The following is a 17902-nucleotide window of genomic DNA, read 5'->3' on the forward strand; positions in this document are numbered from 1 at the left end:
ATCGCTTCTCGTTGCTGATGGCCATCTCTGGAGTCCTAGTGGTGTATTCTCCAGACCTGCTGGGGCGCATGGATCGTCCAGTTAGCCGACAGAGCGTCCGATTGTCTGGCTTCCCTCTACTTGTTTTGGTAACCTCTGATGTCCCGGATGCTTGCTTGCTTGCTTCTCTCGCGAGAGTTGATGGTAACCGCAGACTTATTCTGGGTAAAGAGTGATATAGCATGGAGGGTCCCTCTATGAGGATAGAGTGCACGTAGATGCTACTCCTATGGGCACATGCGTGGGAATAAGGCTAAACTCCACCCTACGTGTTTCACGGATCCTTCCGCTTCTTCAGGGGTATAGTGTATATGTATACATATAGTGTGTATGTATTAATATTGATATTATAGTAATAATAATATTATAATATTAATAACAACAAAGATTCATTCACTCATTCTTCTGCACCTAGTCTACTAGCCAGTGCAGATCTCAGGTCACTGAGGTGAGCAGCTACTGTTATTCCATTACTAGAGATGCTAGATCATTTCCACTTTCAGTTCAATAGCAACAACAGCAGCAGCCGCAGCACCCAGCCACGCAAATCAATAACCCATAACACTGTGCAAAGTGCAAAAGCAGCATCAAGAGTAAATCAACACCACTCACTGTCAATTCTATCTCTATTCTCTTTCATCATATCTGAGAGAGAGAGAGAGAGAGAGAGAGAGAGAGAGAGAGAGAGAGAGAGAGAGAGAGAGAGAGAGAGAGAGAGAGAGAGAATGTATATATATATATATATATATATATACACACAGTTGTGTGAAAAAGAAAGTACACCCTCTTTCAAATCTATGGTTTTACATATCAGGACATAATAAGTAGGTTTTTTGTTTGGCTTATTTTCATATGTTTTGCTGTGTTAAAGGGACAGGCGCAATAAAGCCTCATTTTAGTTTCACTTTAAACGGTCTCCATTGCATACCCCTGCACACGTCTCTTACAGGCCCATTATCACTTAGGATTTCCATTTTGTACAGTATGCCAACACTTTCATGAAATGCCTCTTCTTGAAAAAGCAATATCACATCTAAAAACGTTGCGTTTAAAGGTAGATTTAACTAGGTTAAAATGCTGTCCATGATTCACAATTTAAAAAAAATCTATAGTAAAGGATTTGGTTATCAATTAAACAAAACATTTGTTTGACATAGCTAAATATTGAGATAAAGTAACTTGATGAAATGTATTATACAGTTGTGTGAAAAAGTACACCCTCTTTGAATTCTATGGTTTTACATATCAGGACATAATAACAATCATCTGTTCCTTAGCAGGTCTTAAAATTAGGTAAATACAACTTCAGATGAACAACAATAACTGCTATATAATGTATATAATAGACACAAAAACAGTACAGAAGTCAAGGTCACTGAGCCCAGGAAGGCCACAGTCCAGGGAGTGGACTGGACACACAGAAATCGGTCAGTTCAGTCAATCACAGGTTAATGGTTAAGCTACAAGTTTTATTAAGTTAAGTAAATATATATAAATGTTTGACCTATACTACTACAATAGCAGCAGTCCTAATCAATCCACAGCCAAACCTTGCCTACAAGCAACCCAATAACTTAAACTTGATGCTGCCCCCTATTTATATACTGCTCCTCTAATAATAATTCCTTTTGCAGATTCGTATTCCGTTTGCGGATTCGTATTCCGTTTGTGGATTCGTATTCCGTTTGTGGATTAGTATTCCGTTTGCGGATTCGTATTCCGTTTGTGGATTCGTATTCCGTTTGTGGATTAGTATTCCGTTTGCGGATTAGTATTCCGTTTGCGGATTAGTATTCCGTTTGCGGATTCGTATTCCGTTTGCGGAATCGTATTCCGTTTGCGGATTAGTATTTCGTTTGCGGATTCGTATTCCGTTTGCGGATTCGTATTCCGTTTGCGGATTCGTATTCCGTTTGCGGATTCGTATTCCGTTTGCGGATTCGTATTCCGTTTGCGGATTCCATTTGCAGCTTCGGATTCCAAATCTGTCAAATACATTTTCAGTGATAGGAAAAAAAACTGAATCTGCCTTTTTGAGACTGATCCGTGGAATTCCACGGCGGAAAGGAACTTACCATTCAACGGCGGATTCGGATTTCAGCAAAACGTTCGCCCAATCTCTACTCATAAAAACAATTTTATTGTGAAATATTTCTGGAACAGGATTAACTGTACTGTACTACCAGGGGGGGAAAAAGTCGTTACAATTGTAAATCGGAAATATTTGCAGACTAACTTGGACTTCATCTTTCAATATTTTGTTTCTATGTAGGCTTCATATTCAAATGACAAATCACATATACATTCATTCAAGTACAAAAAGAAAACTCTCTTAGTCTCAGCTTTCTCTAAATGTTTATTTATTTAGAAGTTTTTTAATTAGTACTATTTACAGAAGATTTATCTTGATCGCAAAAATCATTTAGCAATTTAGCTGAAATAGTAATAAAAGTTAGATCAGTATCAGGAATGCATGATAGGGATGAAATGTCAAATAATTTCATTTTCTCATATTGTATTTGATTATGATGCTGTGGTGCTGTGGATAGTAGCTCTTTAATCCACTGAAGAAATCCTTTCTAAAATAAACCCCAGTATGTATTCTGTAGATATAAAACGCCTCCAGATGTTGTCGTCGAACACGACTGTTTCTGCAGAATGGTTTGCAGTTTGTGTATTCCAAAAAAAAAAAAAACCTTCCGACATGTCTGGTGATATTCATTCAGTGATCACACTCCTCCTCACCTTCATTTTCTCCTTCTTCTTCTTCGGGGAAGGAAGAATCATTCTGGCTTTTTATCTGCTTAACCCCTGTGAATAGACAGATCAAATTAAAGTCACATTTATTTTTCCAGCCAGACTTTCTGTCATGTCTCGCTTCTAAAAATCAATCATTTATTGTGTTGTTTTCTTGTAAAGTCAATCAGGCCGTTCAAATTCATTTGGAAAGTTCTATCTACAGTACATCTTAAAGAAAGGAATGAAAACGCGAACTAATATTAAGGAAAATGCACTTGTCGTGAAAAAGATCAAAATGCATGAATACATTTACAGTAAAATATATATATATATATATATATATATATATATATACATATATAATACCCCTTAAGCACCGCATATATAGCATGGGTATCATGGGTAGCATGGATATCATCAATGTGAAATTGGTTGCGCTGCTGGCTTTGCATTTTCAAGACTGTAGGGTTTACCATCACGTTTTAAGCAGAACAACCAATTTCACACTGATGATACCCATTAAGGTTGAAACATGTCTGTGAATGGTTTCTCTGGCTTTGCATCTGATTCCCATGCTATGCTTTTAAATCTTTGTTAACAGCGATATATATATATACACACATGTTTTGTTAAAATATATATATCTATCTATATCAATAAAACAGAAAACATTGTTTGTTTGCTGTGCCTCTGGGCAGTCAGATTGGTCCGTCGCTCCACCTCTGGCCAATCTGATTGGTCCGTCTGGCCGGCCACGGCCCGCCCCCCACGGCTGTCATTGGCCTGCGGGGTTCGCTGACGTCACAGACACCACCTACCCCACTGTGACGTCACGGACACAAGCACACTCGGCACACTCACTCAGCTTTGGGGGTATGCTTAGCTTGGAGATTTGGGACAGCAGCCTGCTCTCACCTCTGACTCTCACCCAAGCACATTTTCCTGCCTGTATGCCTGCTCTCACCTCTGAGGTACCATCTGCTGCCGCGTGTCAGCCCTACCCTGCCACCCCCCTGGTGACTGTTTTTACCTAATATGCTTTCCAATGACATTTTCCCTCCTCTACGCCTGCTCTCACCCCTGAGGTACCGTCACCCCTGAGGTACCTGCACACCCCCTCCCCCGCATGCCTCCCCCTCCCCTTCTCACCCCTGCGGACCGTCTGGTGCCACGTGTCAGCCGTCCCCCGCCACCCCCCCTACCGCACACCCCCCCCTCCAAAAAAACAAGCACCGCTGCACATACACTGTCCGGTGCCGCATTTCGTCCCCCCCACCGCCACACCACCCCAAAAACACTCACCGCTGCACATAGTCCCGCGCCAACCAACACCGGCAAAACACCTTCCTTCTCCACCAAAACTCTCACCGCTATGTCCGGTGCCACGTGTCAGCTGTCCCCCGTCACCCCACCCTAACGGTTTCACAATGAAAACTATGCTTACCATAAATATTGCAGCTCTAATCACACAACTCCAATCTTTCAAATAAAGCAAATGTTCATACAAAAGCATATTTACACATCTGTGCCATTTACATATTTTTTTTACCCCACACCCACCCCCCTCTCACACCCAGCCCCCTCTCACACCCCCACCCTCTCACCCCTGCAGACACATCCCATTTTACCTGCACACCTCCCATCCCCCATCTCTCACCCCTGCGGACCGTCCGGTGTCACGTGTCAGCAGTCCCCCGCCACCCCCCCCTACCGCACACCCCCCACGCCAAAAAAACAATCACCGCTGCACATACACTCTCCAATTGCGGATTCACATCCCGGGCAACGCCAGGTATATCAGCTAATATATATATATGTTATTTGGATAGGAAAGCTGCTTTAAATATGGCTGTACCTTTTGTATGAAATATATTAAACTGTTCTCATCTTTTTATAGTAGTATGGACAATATAACTGCAGCTTTGGAATTCATGGTAAATTATTTCCTAATTTAGGTGTCATCCTAGTGAATCAGTCTCACATACGTGCAAAGTGTATTGTATTGTATTGTATTGTATGTCTTTATTTATATAGCGCCATTAATGTACATAGCGCTTCACAGTAGTAATACAGGTAATCAAATAAATAACAGATAATATAAATAACAGATCATGGGAATAAGTGCTTTAGACATAAAAGTAACATTAAGGAAGAGGAGTCCCTGCCCGAGGAGCTTACAGTCTAATTGGTAGGTAGGGAGAACGTACAGAGACAGTAGGAGGGAGTTCTGGTAAGTGCGTATGCAGGGGGCCAAGCTTTATGTATCATGTGTCCAGGATTATCCACAGTGCTATTCATATGCTTCTTTAAGCAAGTGTGTCTTAAGGTGGGTCTTAAAGGTGGATAGAGAGGGTGCCAGTCGGGTACTGAGGGGAAGGGCATTCCAGAGGTGTGGGGCTGTCAGTGAAAAAGGTTTAAGGCGAGAGAGGGCTTTAGATACAGAGGGGGTAGAAAGAAGACATCCCTGAGCAGAACGCAAGAGTCGGGATGGTGCATAGCGAGAAATTAGGGCTGAGATGTAAGGAGGGGCAGAAAAGTGTAAAGCTTTAAAAGTGAGGAGAAGAATGGAGTGTGAAATGCGGGATTTGATCGGAAGCCAGGAGAGGGATTTCATGAGGGGAGATGCTGAGACAGATCTAGGAAGAGTAGAGTGATTCTGGCAGCAGCATTTAAGATAGATTGTGGGCGAGACAGGTGAGAGGCAGGAAGGCCGGACAGCAGGAGGTTACAGTAATCAAGACGGGAGAGAATGAGGGCCTGAGTCAGAGTTTTAGGAGTCGGGCAACAGAGGAAAGGGCGTATCTTTGTTATATTACGGAGGAAAAAGCGACAAGTTTTAGAAATGTTTTGAATGTGAGGGGCGAATGTGAGAGAGAAGTCGAGTGTGACCCCCAGGCAGCATGCTTGGGCTACTGGGTGAATGATCGTAGTTCCAACAGTAATGTGGAAGGAGGTAGTAGGGCCAGGTTTGGGAGGAAGTATGAGGAGCTCTGTTTTAGCATGTTGAGTTTAAGGCGGCGGAGGGCCATCCAGGGTGATATAGCAGAGAGACATTCAGAAACTTTGGTTTGTACAGCAGGTGTAAGGTCGGGTGTTGAAAAGTATATTTGTGTGTCGTCAGCATAGAGGTGATAATTAAACCCAAAAGATGTTATTGGGTCTCCTAGAGAGAATGTGTACAGAGAAAAGAGAAGAGGTCCCAGGACAGAGCCCTGGGGTACCCCCACAGAGAGATCAATAGAGGAGGAGGAGGTGTTAGCAGAAGAGACACTGAAAGTACGATGGGAGAGGTAGGATGAGATCCAGGATAGAGCTTTGTTCCAAATACCAAGAGTATGGAGAATATGAAGGAGAAGAGGGTGGTCCATGGTGTCAAATGCTGCAGAGAGGTCGAGTAATATGAGCAGAGTGTAATAACCTCTGTCTTTGGCAGCATGGAGGTCGTCAGTTATTTTAGTGAGGGCTGTTTCCGTGGAGTGAGAAGTGCGGAAGCCAGATTGTAGAGGGTCTAGGAGAGAATAGGTGTTGAGAAAATGGAGCAAGCGAGAGAATACAAGACGTTCAAGGAGTTTAGAGGCAAAAGGCAGGAGGGAGACAGGTCAAGAGCTAGAAAGACAGGTAGGGTCAAGCTTGCTGTTTTTGAGTAGTGGTATGACTGTTGCATGTTTGAAGGAGGATGGAAAGATTCCAGAGCAGAGGGAGGAGTTAAAAATGTGTGTGAGCGTAGGGATTATAGTAGGAGCAAGAAGTTTTAGGAGATGGGAGGGAATGGGGTAAAGAGGGCAAGTGGTAGAGGGAGAAGAGGCGATCAGCAGCGACACATCCTCCTCTGAGACAGTGGAAAAAGAGTCAAGGAAGGAAGGAGGAGAGTTAGGAAGAGATGTAGGATGGGAGGAAGAAACAGAGGGGATGTTCTGCCATATGGATTCCACCTTTTCCTTAAAATAGTCAGCAAAGTCCTGAGTGGAGATGGAGGAAGGAGAGGCAGCTGAGGGTGGTTTGAGTAGAGTATCAAAGACAGAGAACAGTCGGCGTGGGTTAGACTTGTGCATGTTGATTAGTGCAGAAAAGTAGGCTTGTTTAGCTTGCGAGAGGGCAGAGTTGAAACAGGATAGCATACATTTGTAGTGAAGGAAGTCTGCGAGAGTGTGAGACTTCCTCCAGAGGTGTTCAGAGGAACGAGTGGAGGAACGCAGCATGCGCGTGTGTGAATTTAGCCAGGGTCTAGGGTTAGAAGGGCGAGGGCGGCAGAGAGAAAGCGGGGCATGTAGATCAAGAGACGAGGACAAGGCAGAGTTGTAGTTCCTGACCAGGTTGTCGGGGTCTGTAGCAGAGCTGAGAGAGGAGGGGGAGGAGCGTAAAGTGGACTCAAAGTCAGGTAAGTGAATAGAGCGCAGGTTTCTGCCGAACCGGGGGGTAGATGGAGAAGGGGAGAAGCGAGATAGAGAGAATGAGATGAGATGAAGGTCAGAGAGAGGAAAAGGGGAAATGGAGAAATCGGAGAGAGAGAAGTTTTTAGTGAAAACCAGGTCTAAGTAGTGGCCATCCTTGTGGGTGCTGGCTGCAGTCCACTGTTGAAGGCCAAAAGAAGAGGTTAGAGAAAGAAAGCGGGAGGCCCAAGGGAGAGAGGGGTCATCAATGTGGCAATTGAAGTCCCCAAGGAGAAGAACAGGGGAGTCTGAGGAGAGAAAGAAAGAGAGACAGGATTCAAAGTGAGAGAGAAAAGCAGAAGGGGGATGAGTAGAGGTAGGTGGGCGATAGATGACCGCCACATGGACAAGGAGAGGAGAGAAGATCTGGACAGTGTAAACCTCAAAGGAGGGAAAAGCAAGAGATGGAGGAATAGGAAGTGTTCGGTAACGGCAGAGAGAGGAGAGCAGGAGTCCCACGCCTCCACCCCTGCCATCAGTGCGCGGAGTGTGGGAGAAGGAAAGGCCACCATAGGAGAGGGCAGCTTCCAGAGCAGTGTCAGACTGAGTGAGCCAGGTCTCAGTTATAGCAAATAGGAGCAGAGAGTGAGAGAGAAAGAAGTCATGAAGTGTAGCACGGGACACCAAACCACCGGAACTGTCACCAGATCAGTCTTTTCCAGATCCATATGTAGGAAATTACTGTGCATCAAGAACTGATTGGTCAAATGGATAATATTGGGAAATAGTAGAAAAGAGTGCATCTTGCCAATAAAAATATTGTCAGTTTATTTAACAAACTTTAAAAACATTGGTTCCATCAAAAAACTGAAACAACCCCCCCCCCCCAAAAAAAATTTACACTCCATCCTCCAAATACCTGAAGAAACAAAATACATCACATATTCGGAGATCTGGATCTACTGGAGAAAAACCAGCACACTATAATACATATATAATACAGGCATATCCAGGTTTAAGGACACTCACTTTAAGTACACTTGCGAGTAAGGACATATTTTCAATAGCCCCATACCACTCTGTCCGTATGCTCGCTTCGCGATTACGGACAATTATTCTGCCCTACAGACCGCCGTAGTAGTGACGCACTGATTCCCCTCGCCCAATAGGCAAACGGCAGCTCACGCATGCACTTGTAAGCACGTCTTTAACAGCAATACCGGCTCCCTACCTGTACCGAAGCATTGATATGCGGAAAAAAGGTAGTGCTTCACTTTAAGTACATTTTCACTTTACATACATGCTCTGGACCCATTGCATACATTAATGCGGGGTATGTCTGTATATCAAACAACATGAGCAATGGCCACGTTATTTAATTGTGTGGGATGTCAAGGCAACCTGTAAGTCTCTTTATTTTCACATCTACATTTGATAGTGGTAATTAATTTAACTTTCATTATACTCAGATCGATCTAGATACCAAGGCAATTTTGGCGCAAAAACAAAGCATTTTTTCGCCCTGCACCTACTGGTACGTATCAAAGCATTTTGCTCCAATTTTGCACCTAGTGTCAGTCGGATTTGGGACTTGCTCCAATTTTGCGTCTCTGTGCAATAATTTTGGACTCAAAAAAATTCTCCATTTTGAAAGTGGCGTAAGTCTTAAATCAGATGTAAGAAACTGTTCTTACTTACAGTATGCTGCAACTCTGCAACAAAAAACGCAGCAGTGCGTCTAAACACTATGTTGATACATACTGTAGATCCTTGAGAATAGTGGGTTCTTTAAAAAAACATTTAATTAATCTAATGCTTTGTCTTCAGCATCCCACACTTTGACCTTTGTGTTGTTTGCGATGCTGGCAGTAAACCACTCAGTTCTCCTTTCTAAGCTTTTAGAGGTTTATTTGTCAGAAGAATGTGAAACGCCCCTGACTGATACTTCATTGGCATGGTAACTTGTCTGATTGTTCTGCCTTGCTTTATAGCTCATCAAAAGTTACATTGTTCTCAACGATCTAGCTTTCTTGTCACAAGGCTATTATTTTGTGTTCCTTTCACAATGCAACTCTATTTTATTTGTTCTGCTTTAGCCCACTATGTTCTTTCCTCCAGCTACTCAATTTACAAAATGTACACTTCCGAGATACAATTCTTTTGCTCAAGTTATTCTCTTTGTGAAGATAAATTCAGAACATTATTCCTATACTTTACTTATTAAGGATCTTTACCATATCTGACTTGCATGATTATAATAGTGTGCATTAAAACACAAAGATGGTTATGGACAGTATGAAAGTTCCCCAACTGCAAAACTAGGGCAAAACTGGAACAGATTTATCAAAGAAAAAGGCCCCATATTATGTAATGGTATTTGGGGTTTTCATAAATATGGGGCAATTTTTATTTAATCTTTGCCCCACTTTTTCCACTGAGAGACGTAACCCATTGGGGTCTATATATCACCACAAATGTATTGCAATTCATTGGTAAAACAAAATGCAGCACATCATGTATTAATGCAAAAATATTACTTATTTTATGGGATTTCTTTTTATACATACACTGTATGGTGCTGTACTGTATGGTGCAGATTATTTTGTTCCATATTAGTTTCATGTACACACAATTTCTGATGTATCAAAATCTCCTGGCTGCAAAAGTGGGGCAAAAAACTACACCAAATTTATCATTGGTAAGTGTGATTTTTTCCAGTGTTCTCCAAGGTCTCCCCAAGTTTTCTTAGATTCTAAGCACCAAGTGAATTCCAGCCCTTTGGAGAGAGAGGGGAGCTGTGGCGTTTGGAACTGCAGGGTGATTTCAGTTCCAAGACTTTTTAGGCAAAGCTTTGGATTGAATAGCCCCTACACCTAGGAAAGTATAGTTTTTCAACCCCAATTCCCAAGTAAGTGTGTCTTTTTGCTGTAGTTTGTGTAACATGGTGTGTTTGCCTTTTCCTGTGAATAAATTTACCGTTTATTTCATTAACTTGTTTTGCTCAATGCATGATCCTGGTAAAAAGGTGTAAATGGCCTGGTCTCCCGTGACATGGCTTACCCCTAAAACCCCTGATGCAAATATCACCATTCAGGGATACTCCATTTCTAGGAGAGATAGATCAAAGAGAGGAGGAGGGGTGTTATTTTATATTGCAGACACCTTACAATTTACACTGTTAAATTGCCCCCCAAGCCCACCCTCTTTTGAAATCCTAGTTGGCAAAATCTGCCTCCCCTTTTCTAAGCCTGTCTTGGTTGCTGGCATCTACCGCCCCCCTAAAGCCCCTCTCCAGTCCCTGACTGATATCATATAATAAACAAAAATTGTGAGGCGCTACTTGTGAAGGTGAAAATATATATATGAATCTCAAATATTGTGATCATTTACAAAAGTGCTCAAATATTAAGAAAAATGGCAAACTTTGCTGCTCAACCCTCTTAGGAGAAGATCCAGTTTTCTCCTATTTAGAATGGTGTGGAGAAACTTGTGGGGAGCGCAGGTATCACCATAAACATTCTTTTCTTGGGGTTGAGGAGGAGCGCTGGATCTCGTGATATGTAAAAGAATATAAATATATATAGTGCAGATGGTAATTCACTGCTTTAAACGATGTAAAACATAAGAAATGAACTCACAAAAATCGTATAAAATCACTGCATGTCAGAGATCCTTCTCTCTCTGACTGGAGCCCTTTATGTTACTGGAGTCTTTATCCTCTCAGTGAAGTGGGTGATATGAAAATAAAGAAAACCACAAATAGTGCAAATAGTATGAATTATACAAATGTATTATGCACAGATAATCAGGAAACTCACATTTTCCATTATAAAGTTGGATGGTGGAGAGAACCGCCGATAGAAGCAGGCTGCTGTTCGGTGCTTCACTTTCCCCTCACAGTGTAGTTCAATGCCAATCTATGCCGTCGCGTCACTTCCGGTTTCGCGTCACGGGTGAGGGCGGGAAGCCAGAATGGGAGTAATCTTAGCAGTGGTTTGCCAGTCCTTCCAGGCGCAGAATCTCTCTAACTCTACGCGTTTCGCAACAGCTTCGTCAGTGTACTCCTGCACTATTTGTGGTTTTCTTTATTTTCATATCACCCACTTCACTGAGAGGATAAAGACTCCAGTAACATAAAGGGCTCCAGTCAGAGAGAGAAGGATCTCTGACATGCAGTGATTTTATACGATTTTTGTGAGTTCATTTCTTATGTTTTACATCGTTTAAAGCAGTGAATTACCACCTGCACTATATATATTTATATTCTTTTACATATCACGAGATACAGCACTCCTCCTCAACCCCAAGAAAAGAATACTTCACATCCTGGGATTAGGAACGATCCCATCAGAGGAAGTTGAGCTGCTGCTGTACACTGTTTTTATTTTTTATTTTTTAACACTATATGGTGATAGGTTTATTGTGTGTACTTAAGGTGTGTCACTTATCACACTAATTACTATATTGTTTAGGAAGCGCCCAGTCCATCCACTTCCCCCACTCCCTCACCCACTATCACCATAAACATGTAAGGGAAAGAATAACAAAATAGTGCAATATGTCTAAATGAATACAGCAATCTGAGCAGGAATCATGAATGGGAACTCACATTCTCCCAGTGGTATTACAGCCTGTATTTGGCAATAGATGTGGTGGGTAGATTCAGCAATGTGCAGGGGGGTCTTGCTTGTACACACTCCCTGATGATAGCAGGACGAACCCTCAATGGAAATGAAAATAAAGACAATTCTAGTGCAACACTGTATGTTCACTATGGATATATTGAAAAGGCAATAAGTATTGCACTTACATGATCAACATGTGCTTAGACACGTAAAAATTGATGCGCAGCATAGGTGTACTCCATCCACCCCCCTCCCGAGGTCGTGTCGCGTCACTTCCGGTTCGGCCCGTCGCGTCACTTCCGGTTTCGTCGGCGAACGCAGAATGGATCCTCAAGGGTTCTGGAGCTGGTCTGGCACACTTCTGAACTGCTGCAGGTTCACTCAACGCGTTTCGCTGGCGTGGCAGCTTCGTCAGGAGTCCGATCTGAAGTGTAAGCTTCTTGGGCCATGTATATATGCCCCTACTCGGCTCTGATTGGATGGATGGTTAATTCTTCACTTCCCATTGGCTGAAAAAGTGCTCTGTGATTGGCTAGTGGGCGGGACTAACCGTGCATACTAATATCCATGTATATTACTTTGAAATACATATAAAATGACATTGTTTTATTTAATACAAATATCTTAAAATCCTAATACACATTATAAATAGCTACTGCTCTAACTAAAAAAACTAACTAATACATAGTTCTTCTGGAGTACACCTATGCTGCGCATCAATTTTTACGTGTCTAAGCACATGTTGATCATGTAAGTGCAATACTAATTGCCTTTTCAATATATCCATAGTGAACATACAGTGTTGCACTAGAATTGTCTTTATTTTCATTTCCATTGAGGGTTCGTCCTGCTATCATCAGGGAGTGTGTACAAGCAAGACCCCCCTGCACATTGCTGAATCTACCCACCACATCTATTGCCAAATACAGGCTGTAATACCACTGGGAGAATGTGAGTTCCCATTCATGATTCCTGCTCAGATTGCTGTATTCATTTAGACATATTGCACTATTTTGTTATTCTTTCCCTTACATGTTTATGGTGATACCTGCGCTCCCCACAAGTTTCTCCACACCTGACTGATATCACCCAGTTTCTTGGTTCCATTTCCTCTCTGAATGAGAAGAGTGAGCTGCTAGTTCTTGGGGATTTCAACTTCAATTGGCTCGACCCTAAAAATCACAAAATCGAGATACAACTCATGTCACTTAACCTAACGCGACTTATTTCCCAACCCACACAGACAAACCTGAAATCTCACAACCATTCTTGCTAGACTGGATTCTCTCCTCAAATTCCTGCAGAATCCAATCCTCTGGCATCCTTCCTGACATTTTCAGTGATCATGCTATAGTGTACTATGTAAGGAAAATTAAACCACCCCAATGAAGCCCTAAAGTTCTCCTCACTAGAACATTTAGAAACTTTAACCCACAACAGTTTCTGGCTGACCTTACCATCTGCCCTTGGTACAGAATCGATTTAATTCCTGACCCTGATTCTGTGCTCAACTATTTCCAATCCGAGTTCTAAAAACTCTGTGATACCCATGCTCCCTATGCAGAATAAGAGTAAGGGGCGCCCACCTTCCGTGGGTTACAACTGACCTCATAGCACTCTACCATTTCAGGGATGCCTTGTGGAAAAGCTACAAAGTAACTGGCACTACCAAGGATCTTAATCACTACAGATGCCTGCGGAACATGTGCACAAGGCAAAAACAAGGCAAGCAAATGCACAATATTACTCTGACAATCTTCACCAGAATACATCAAACCCAGCTAACTTCTGGAAGGTTATCAACAATATATTCCTGCCTCCTAGCCATCAATAGCCAGGTAATATTACTGGAAAAGGGAAGCATGCTTTAAACTGGTTTCATTCCTACCCATCAGGTAGATCCCAACGTGTCCATCTCAAGCTCTAACTCCAACCCATTGGATATCACCTGTAGTGTCCCACAAGTCTCTGTTCTGGGGCCCCTTCTCTTCTCTGTGTTCATCAATGATCTTCCTACAGCTTGTAAGGGAGCCTCAATACACATTTATGCAGATGACACAATCTTATATGCACACAGCCATAGCCTCTCCGACCTTGAACACGTACTTCAATCTGACTTTTTGAGACTTGAAAATTAAATTTCCTAAAACAAACTGTTTTTAAACACTGACAAGACTGTAACAATGGTATTTGGGACCCAGGTTACATTTCTAAAGCTTACAATGACTGAGCTCCAGATCAGAACCAACGCTAAAACCACCCAAAACCTATGCCAAACTAGGTGTATTTTACAGGAACAAATTCTCGACTATGGGGAAATAGTATACAGCTCGGCACCCCAAACCAACCTCAGCAAACTTGACACCCTCTACAATTCAATATGCCATTTTGTTATCCAATGCAACTACAATACACATCACTGTGAAATGCTCAAAGAACTAGATTGGTCATCACCTAAGTCTAGGCGCAAAGTTCATCTTTCCTTCAATTACTTTCTGGGCAAGCTACCCGTCTATCTGAACAAGCTCCTCACCCCTACCACATGCAGCCCTTTTCATCTGAGATCTGACTCCAAAAGACTGTTTAATGTCCCAAGGTTCAGCAAAGTATCCGTCCGCTCCTCCATCTCTTACCGTGCACCCCAAAACTGGAACAATCTACCGGAGACTCTTACAGCCACCACCAGTCTAAGTTCTTTCAAAACTAAAGCTGTCTCACATTTTAATCTGGTCTGTAACTGTTACAAACGCCTATAATATATATTATCTCGTACTGTGCATGCAATGTCTTGTATATAATGTATACCCTGTTCACTAATGTAACTATATATTGTAACCATGTATTATTTGTCATCTTAACTCTATGCCCAGGACATACTTGAAAGCGAGAGGTAACTCTCAATGTATTACTTCCTGGTAAAACATTTTATAAATAAAATAATAAATTGGAAACAGGTTTTTTTTGCACCACTTTTGCAGCTGGGAGACTTTGATACATCAGTCCCTTAAGGCAGGGGTGCACAAATTGGGGGACGTGCCGGTTGCAGAGGCCCCGCGCTCATCACCCACGGCATTTAAATTTATGCCGGGGGATCGTGTGAGGCCTTTGCAACTTCACTTACCTTGTCTTCGGCGACACATCACCATGGCAACGCAGAGTCAAACGACAACGCTGGGTCACGTGACCCCGCAGCATCATTTGATGTCGTAGAGCCAGAGACAAGGTAAGGGAGGTGGGTGCAAGCAAGGAGGGAAGCAAGCAGAGGGGAGCAGCAGGGAAAGATTGCGCACCCCTGCCTTAAGGCAAACATTATTTTTTTCTTATGTTTTATTACGTTTTCCCAATGATAGGGTCACTGATCACTTAAAGCTGTAACATATACAGATGTAGCCAAGGTTATTGCACCCACTCATAACGCAGAATATCGCATTATAATGCAGAATATCATATCGTTTACATAGGATTCAATGGCAGTGATGACGCAAAATACAGTATCACAGAATGTCCCATCATAATGCCCCAGTGGGTGCAATAACCCCTGCTACTGTATAGACATATAAAATCTAGTGGTATAGAGATGAAAAATTCAATGGATAAGGAAAATGAACACCACACGTGGAAATCAAAGTTAAACTACCCTCTAATGCTGAACATTTCCATTATAAGCGGTGGATCAATTCCAGTTAATCCATTAAAAACTTATATCAAATTTGAATCCACTCCTGTAATGTCAGTGTTTAAAGTATTGCTTTGTATCTCACATTAGATTGTTGACATAAGACAAAGATGAAGAACTCTAAACCCGATGAGTCCAAAACAGCTCACAATGTTAATAATTTACTCATTAAATCTCTGGTGGATTTATTGAATCTTATAGAAATACAATATGGCCCATATATTTCATCAACCTCTTTTTACTTATTTCTGTACCAAGTACTGTATGTTATAATTTTTTTGCTGTATGCCATTATATATCCGTTGTGATGCTGTTTAGTACACTGTCAATAAGGAATATTTAGGGACAGATTCATCAAGCCCTGATGTGAGCTATCGCACCTTGACCTCTGTTAAAGGTAATTGACTTGAATGACAGTTAACGCCTGATTGGGTGCGATACCCCGTATCAGAGCTTGATGAAACATGGGGTTAGTGCAATATTTACCAAGCAGTGCTATTCCATAAGACACCTTCCTGTACGGCTTAGTAAATATAGTTCCTTATGGCCCATTGACGTGTTTTTCTTTCTTTCTTTCGTAATAGACTTCCTTTGGAACCTGTATCCTCTTTTCCCTATTTTGAGAATAGATCCTCCATTGAGATAATCTACTGCTTCAGTCTCACATCCCTTGTCTTCTAGCTAAATAAATAAATCTTTGGATTCAATCAAAAGCACAACCACTTATTGATTATTAATAACTACACAGCACATTTGAATCCCTGAAATCCATCTTTTGGGGGACACAACTCACAAGTAACAACAACAGCAACAAACTGTATTCTGTGGTCCCCGGATTTTCGCGATCAGGGAATTTTTTTTTTATCGACAATCCAATCCGCAGAATCCGCAATCCATTGGAGGATTTTCGAATACAATCTTAAAAATCCTCCAACGGATTGTTGAATCCGCAGATTAGATTATGCAAATCCACCAACAGATTGTATCCTATGGCGGTTTTTGATTAATCTACATGGATTTAAACCGCGGAACGAATTTTGAATGACAAGCTCAGGAAATTCCAGGAAACAGATTTTGACAGTTTCGCCCATCTCTACTAACATGCTCCCAAAAGGTAAAAGGCATGTAGACCTCCTAGGGTCTGAAGACTGACTGTCCGTGGGCTCCGGTCCAACAAGCAACGGCTCACTCATCAGCCGACTTTCCGGAGCGGTGATGTCACTGGGGGGAGGTAAAGCAAATTGCGCTTCTTGCGTTGGTGAAAGCAAACAGAACAGAGAAGCAGGCACATCTCAAAAGTACAGTATACTCATTTAGAATCACCCTATCCATTTCACTCATCTGTTGAGTTTCCTCAAGGTTTCATAATCTCCCCAGACTAGGTTGAAAGTGTTTATAAAGTGTCCATGTGTGTCATCACGTCGAAATTACAAATAACAAATGAGAAACAGATGCAATTTAATAAAGCACAATCAAGTATCAACATGAGTAGGATACAAATTGTATCTATATATAGTAACGAACACAAGCACTTATAGTAACTTGTCATAATAAAGCTAAAGAAGAAAATTAGGATAGGCCTTAAAGATAATTGGAATGCCTACAGTATTTTGCCATGGAGAGTAGATACAAATTGGACAGGGTATACAGATGCAGTGGCCGTTATTCGAACAAATCACGGAGCCGTTTTCGTGTGCTCTGCTGTATTCCACGCGGCATGAACATGGCCAATCACACAAGGCACCCGTGTTTATCGCGGTTGCTTTGTTTGAATTTCATGGATTCTGTTTCTTTGTGTGCAATGAAATTAATGAATTGTTATGTGTACTGTACTGTGCTACTGTGTCAATTTCAGGTGTTTAAAAACCAGAACACTAAAATGCCATTTTCTGCACTCGCCTGTACCCGCGTCTACAGGCGGTACGGTTGGAAGAAATCATGCGCCATGACATGGGTATTCCGAGGTATACAACGCGTGAAGTGTTCGAATAACGGCCGCTGCTTCTGTATGTTTTGTTGTGTGTGTTCTACTGCCTCCAGAATGTTATGGTAACAAACTCTCCCTGAGAAAACATATATCAAAAAATATATATAGTAAATCGTATACAGCATACAAATGACAGAAATCTTTTATGATTATTCAGACACTTAGACACATCCAGCATCTCAAAACACTCTGAAAAATAGACCACAATGTTTTCCTAATTTTCTAAGTCTTCTGATTACTAAATAGGGACAAGCCATTGGCAAAACCTTATTGTTTCAATGGGATTCCTATTCTTGTGATACATTTTGTGCTGTTTTTGCCACTGTTTAGCAGCAGAGAGTGAGATAGATAGAAAAAGAACAGCATTTCAATACAGTGACTGTTCAATGAAGTTTAAACCATGGCCCGATATTAACTGGATACGGCGAAAGTCCATATGTTAATCCTTACTAATAAAGCAATACCT

The 17902-nt window shown here is 41.9% G+C and overlaps 1 protein-coding gene across 5 annotated transcripts in view; it reads right to left on the reverse strand.

The window, feature by feature from the left end:
* Positions 1-2382: 2382 nt before the first annotated feature.
* PPP1R1C (protein phosphatase 1 regulatory inhibitor subunit 1C) overlaps positions 2383-17902 on the reverse strand; it is a 50605-nt gene continuing 35085 nt past the window's right edge. For all 5 annotated transcript variants that reach the window (XM_075606770.1, XM_075606772.1, XM_075606768.1 and 2 more), the window contains one exon: positions 2383-2850. In XM_075606770.1, the coding sequence (XP_075462885.1) occupies positions 2762-2850 (89 nt within the window). In that variant the 3' untranslated portion in view covers positions 2383-2761. The remainder of the gene's footprint in view (positions 2851-17902) is intronic.

Source organism: Ascaphus truei, chromosome 7 (assembly GCF_040206685.1).
Source record: "Ascaphus truei isolate aAscTru1 chromosome 7, aAscTru1.hap1, whole genome shotgun sequence".
In the NCBI taxonomy this organism is placed as follows: Eukaryota; Metazoa; Chordata; class Amphibia; order Anura; family Ascaphidae; genus Ascaphus; species Ascaphus truei.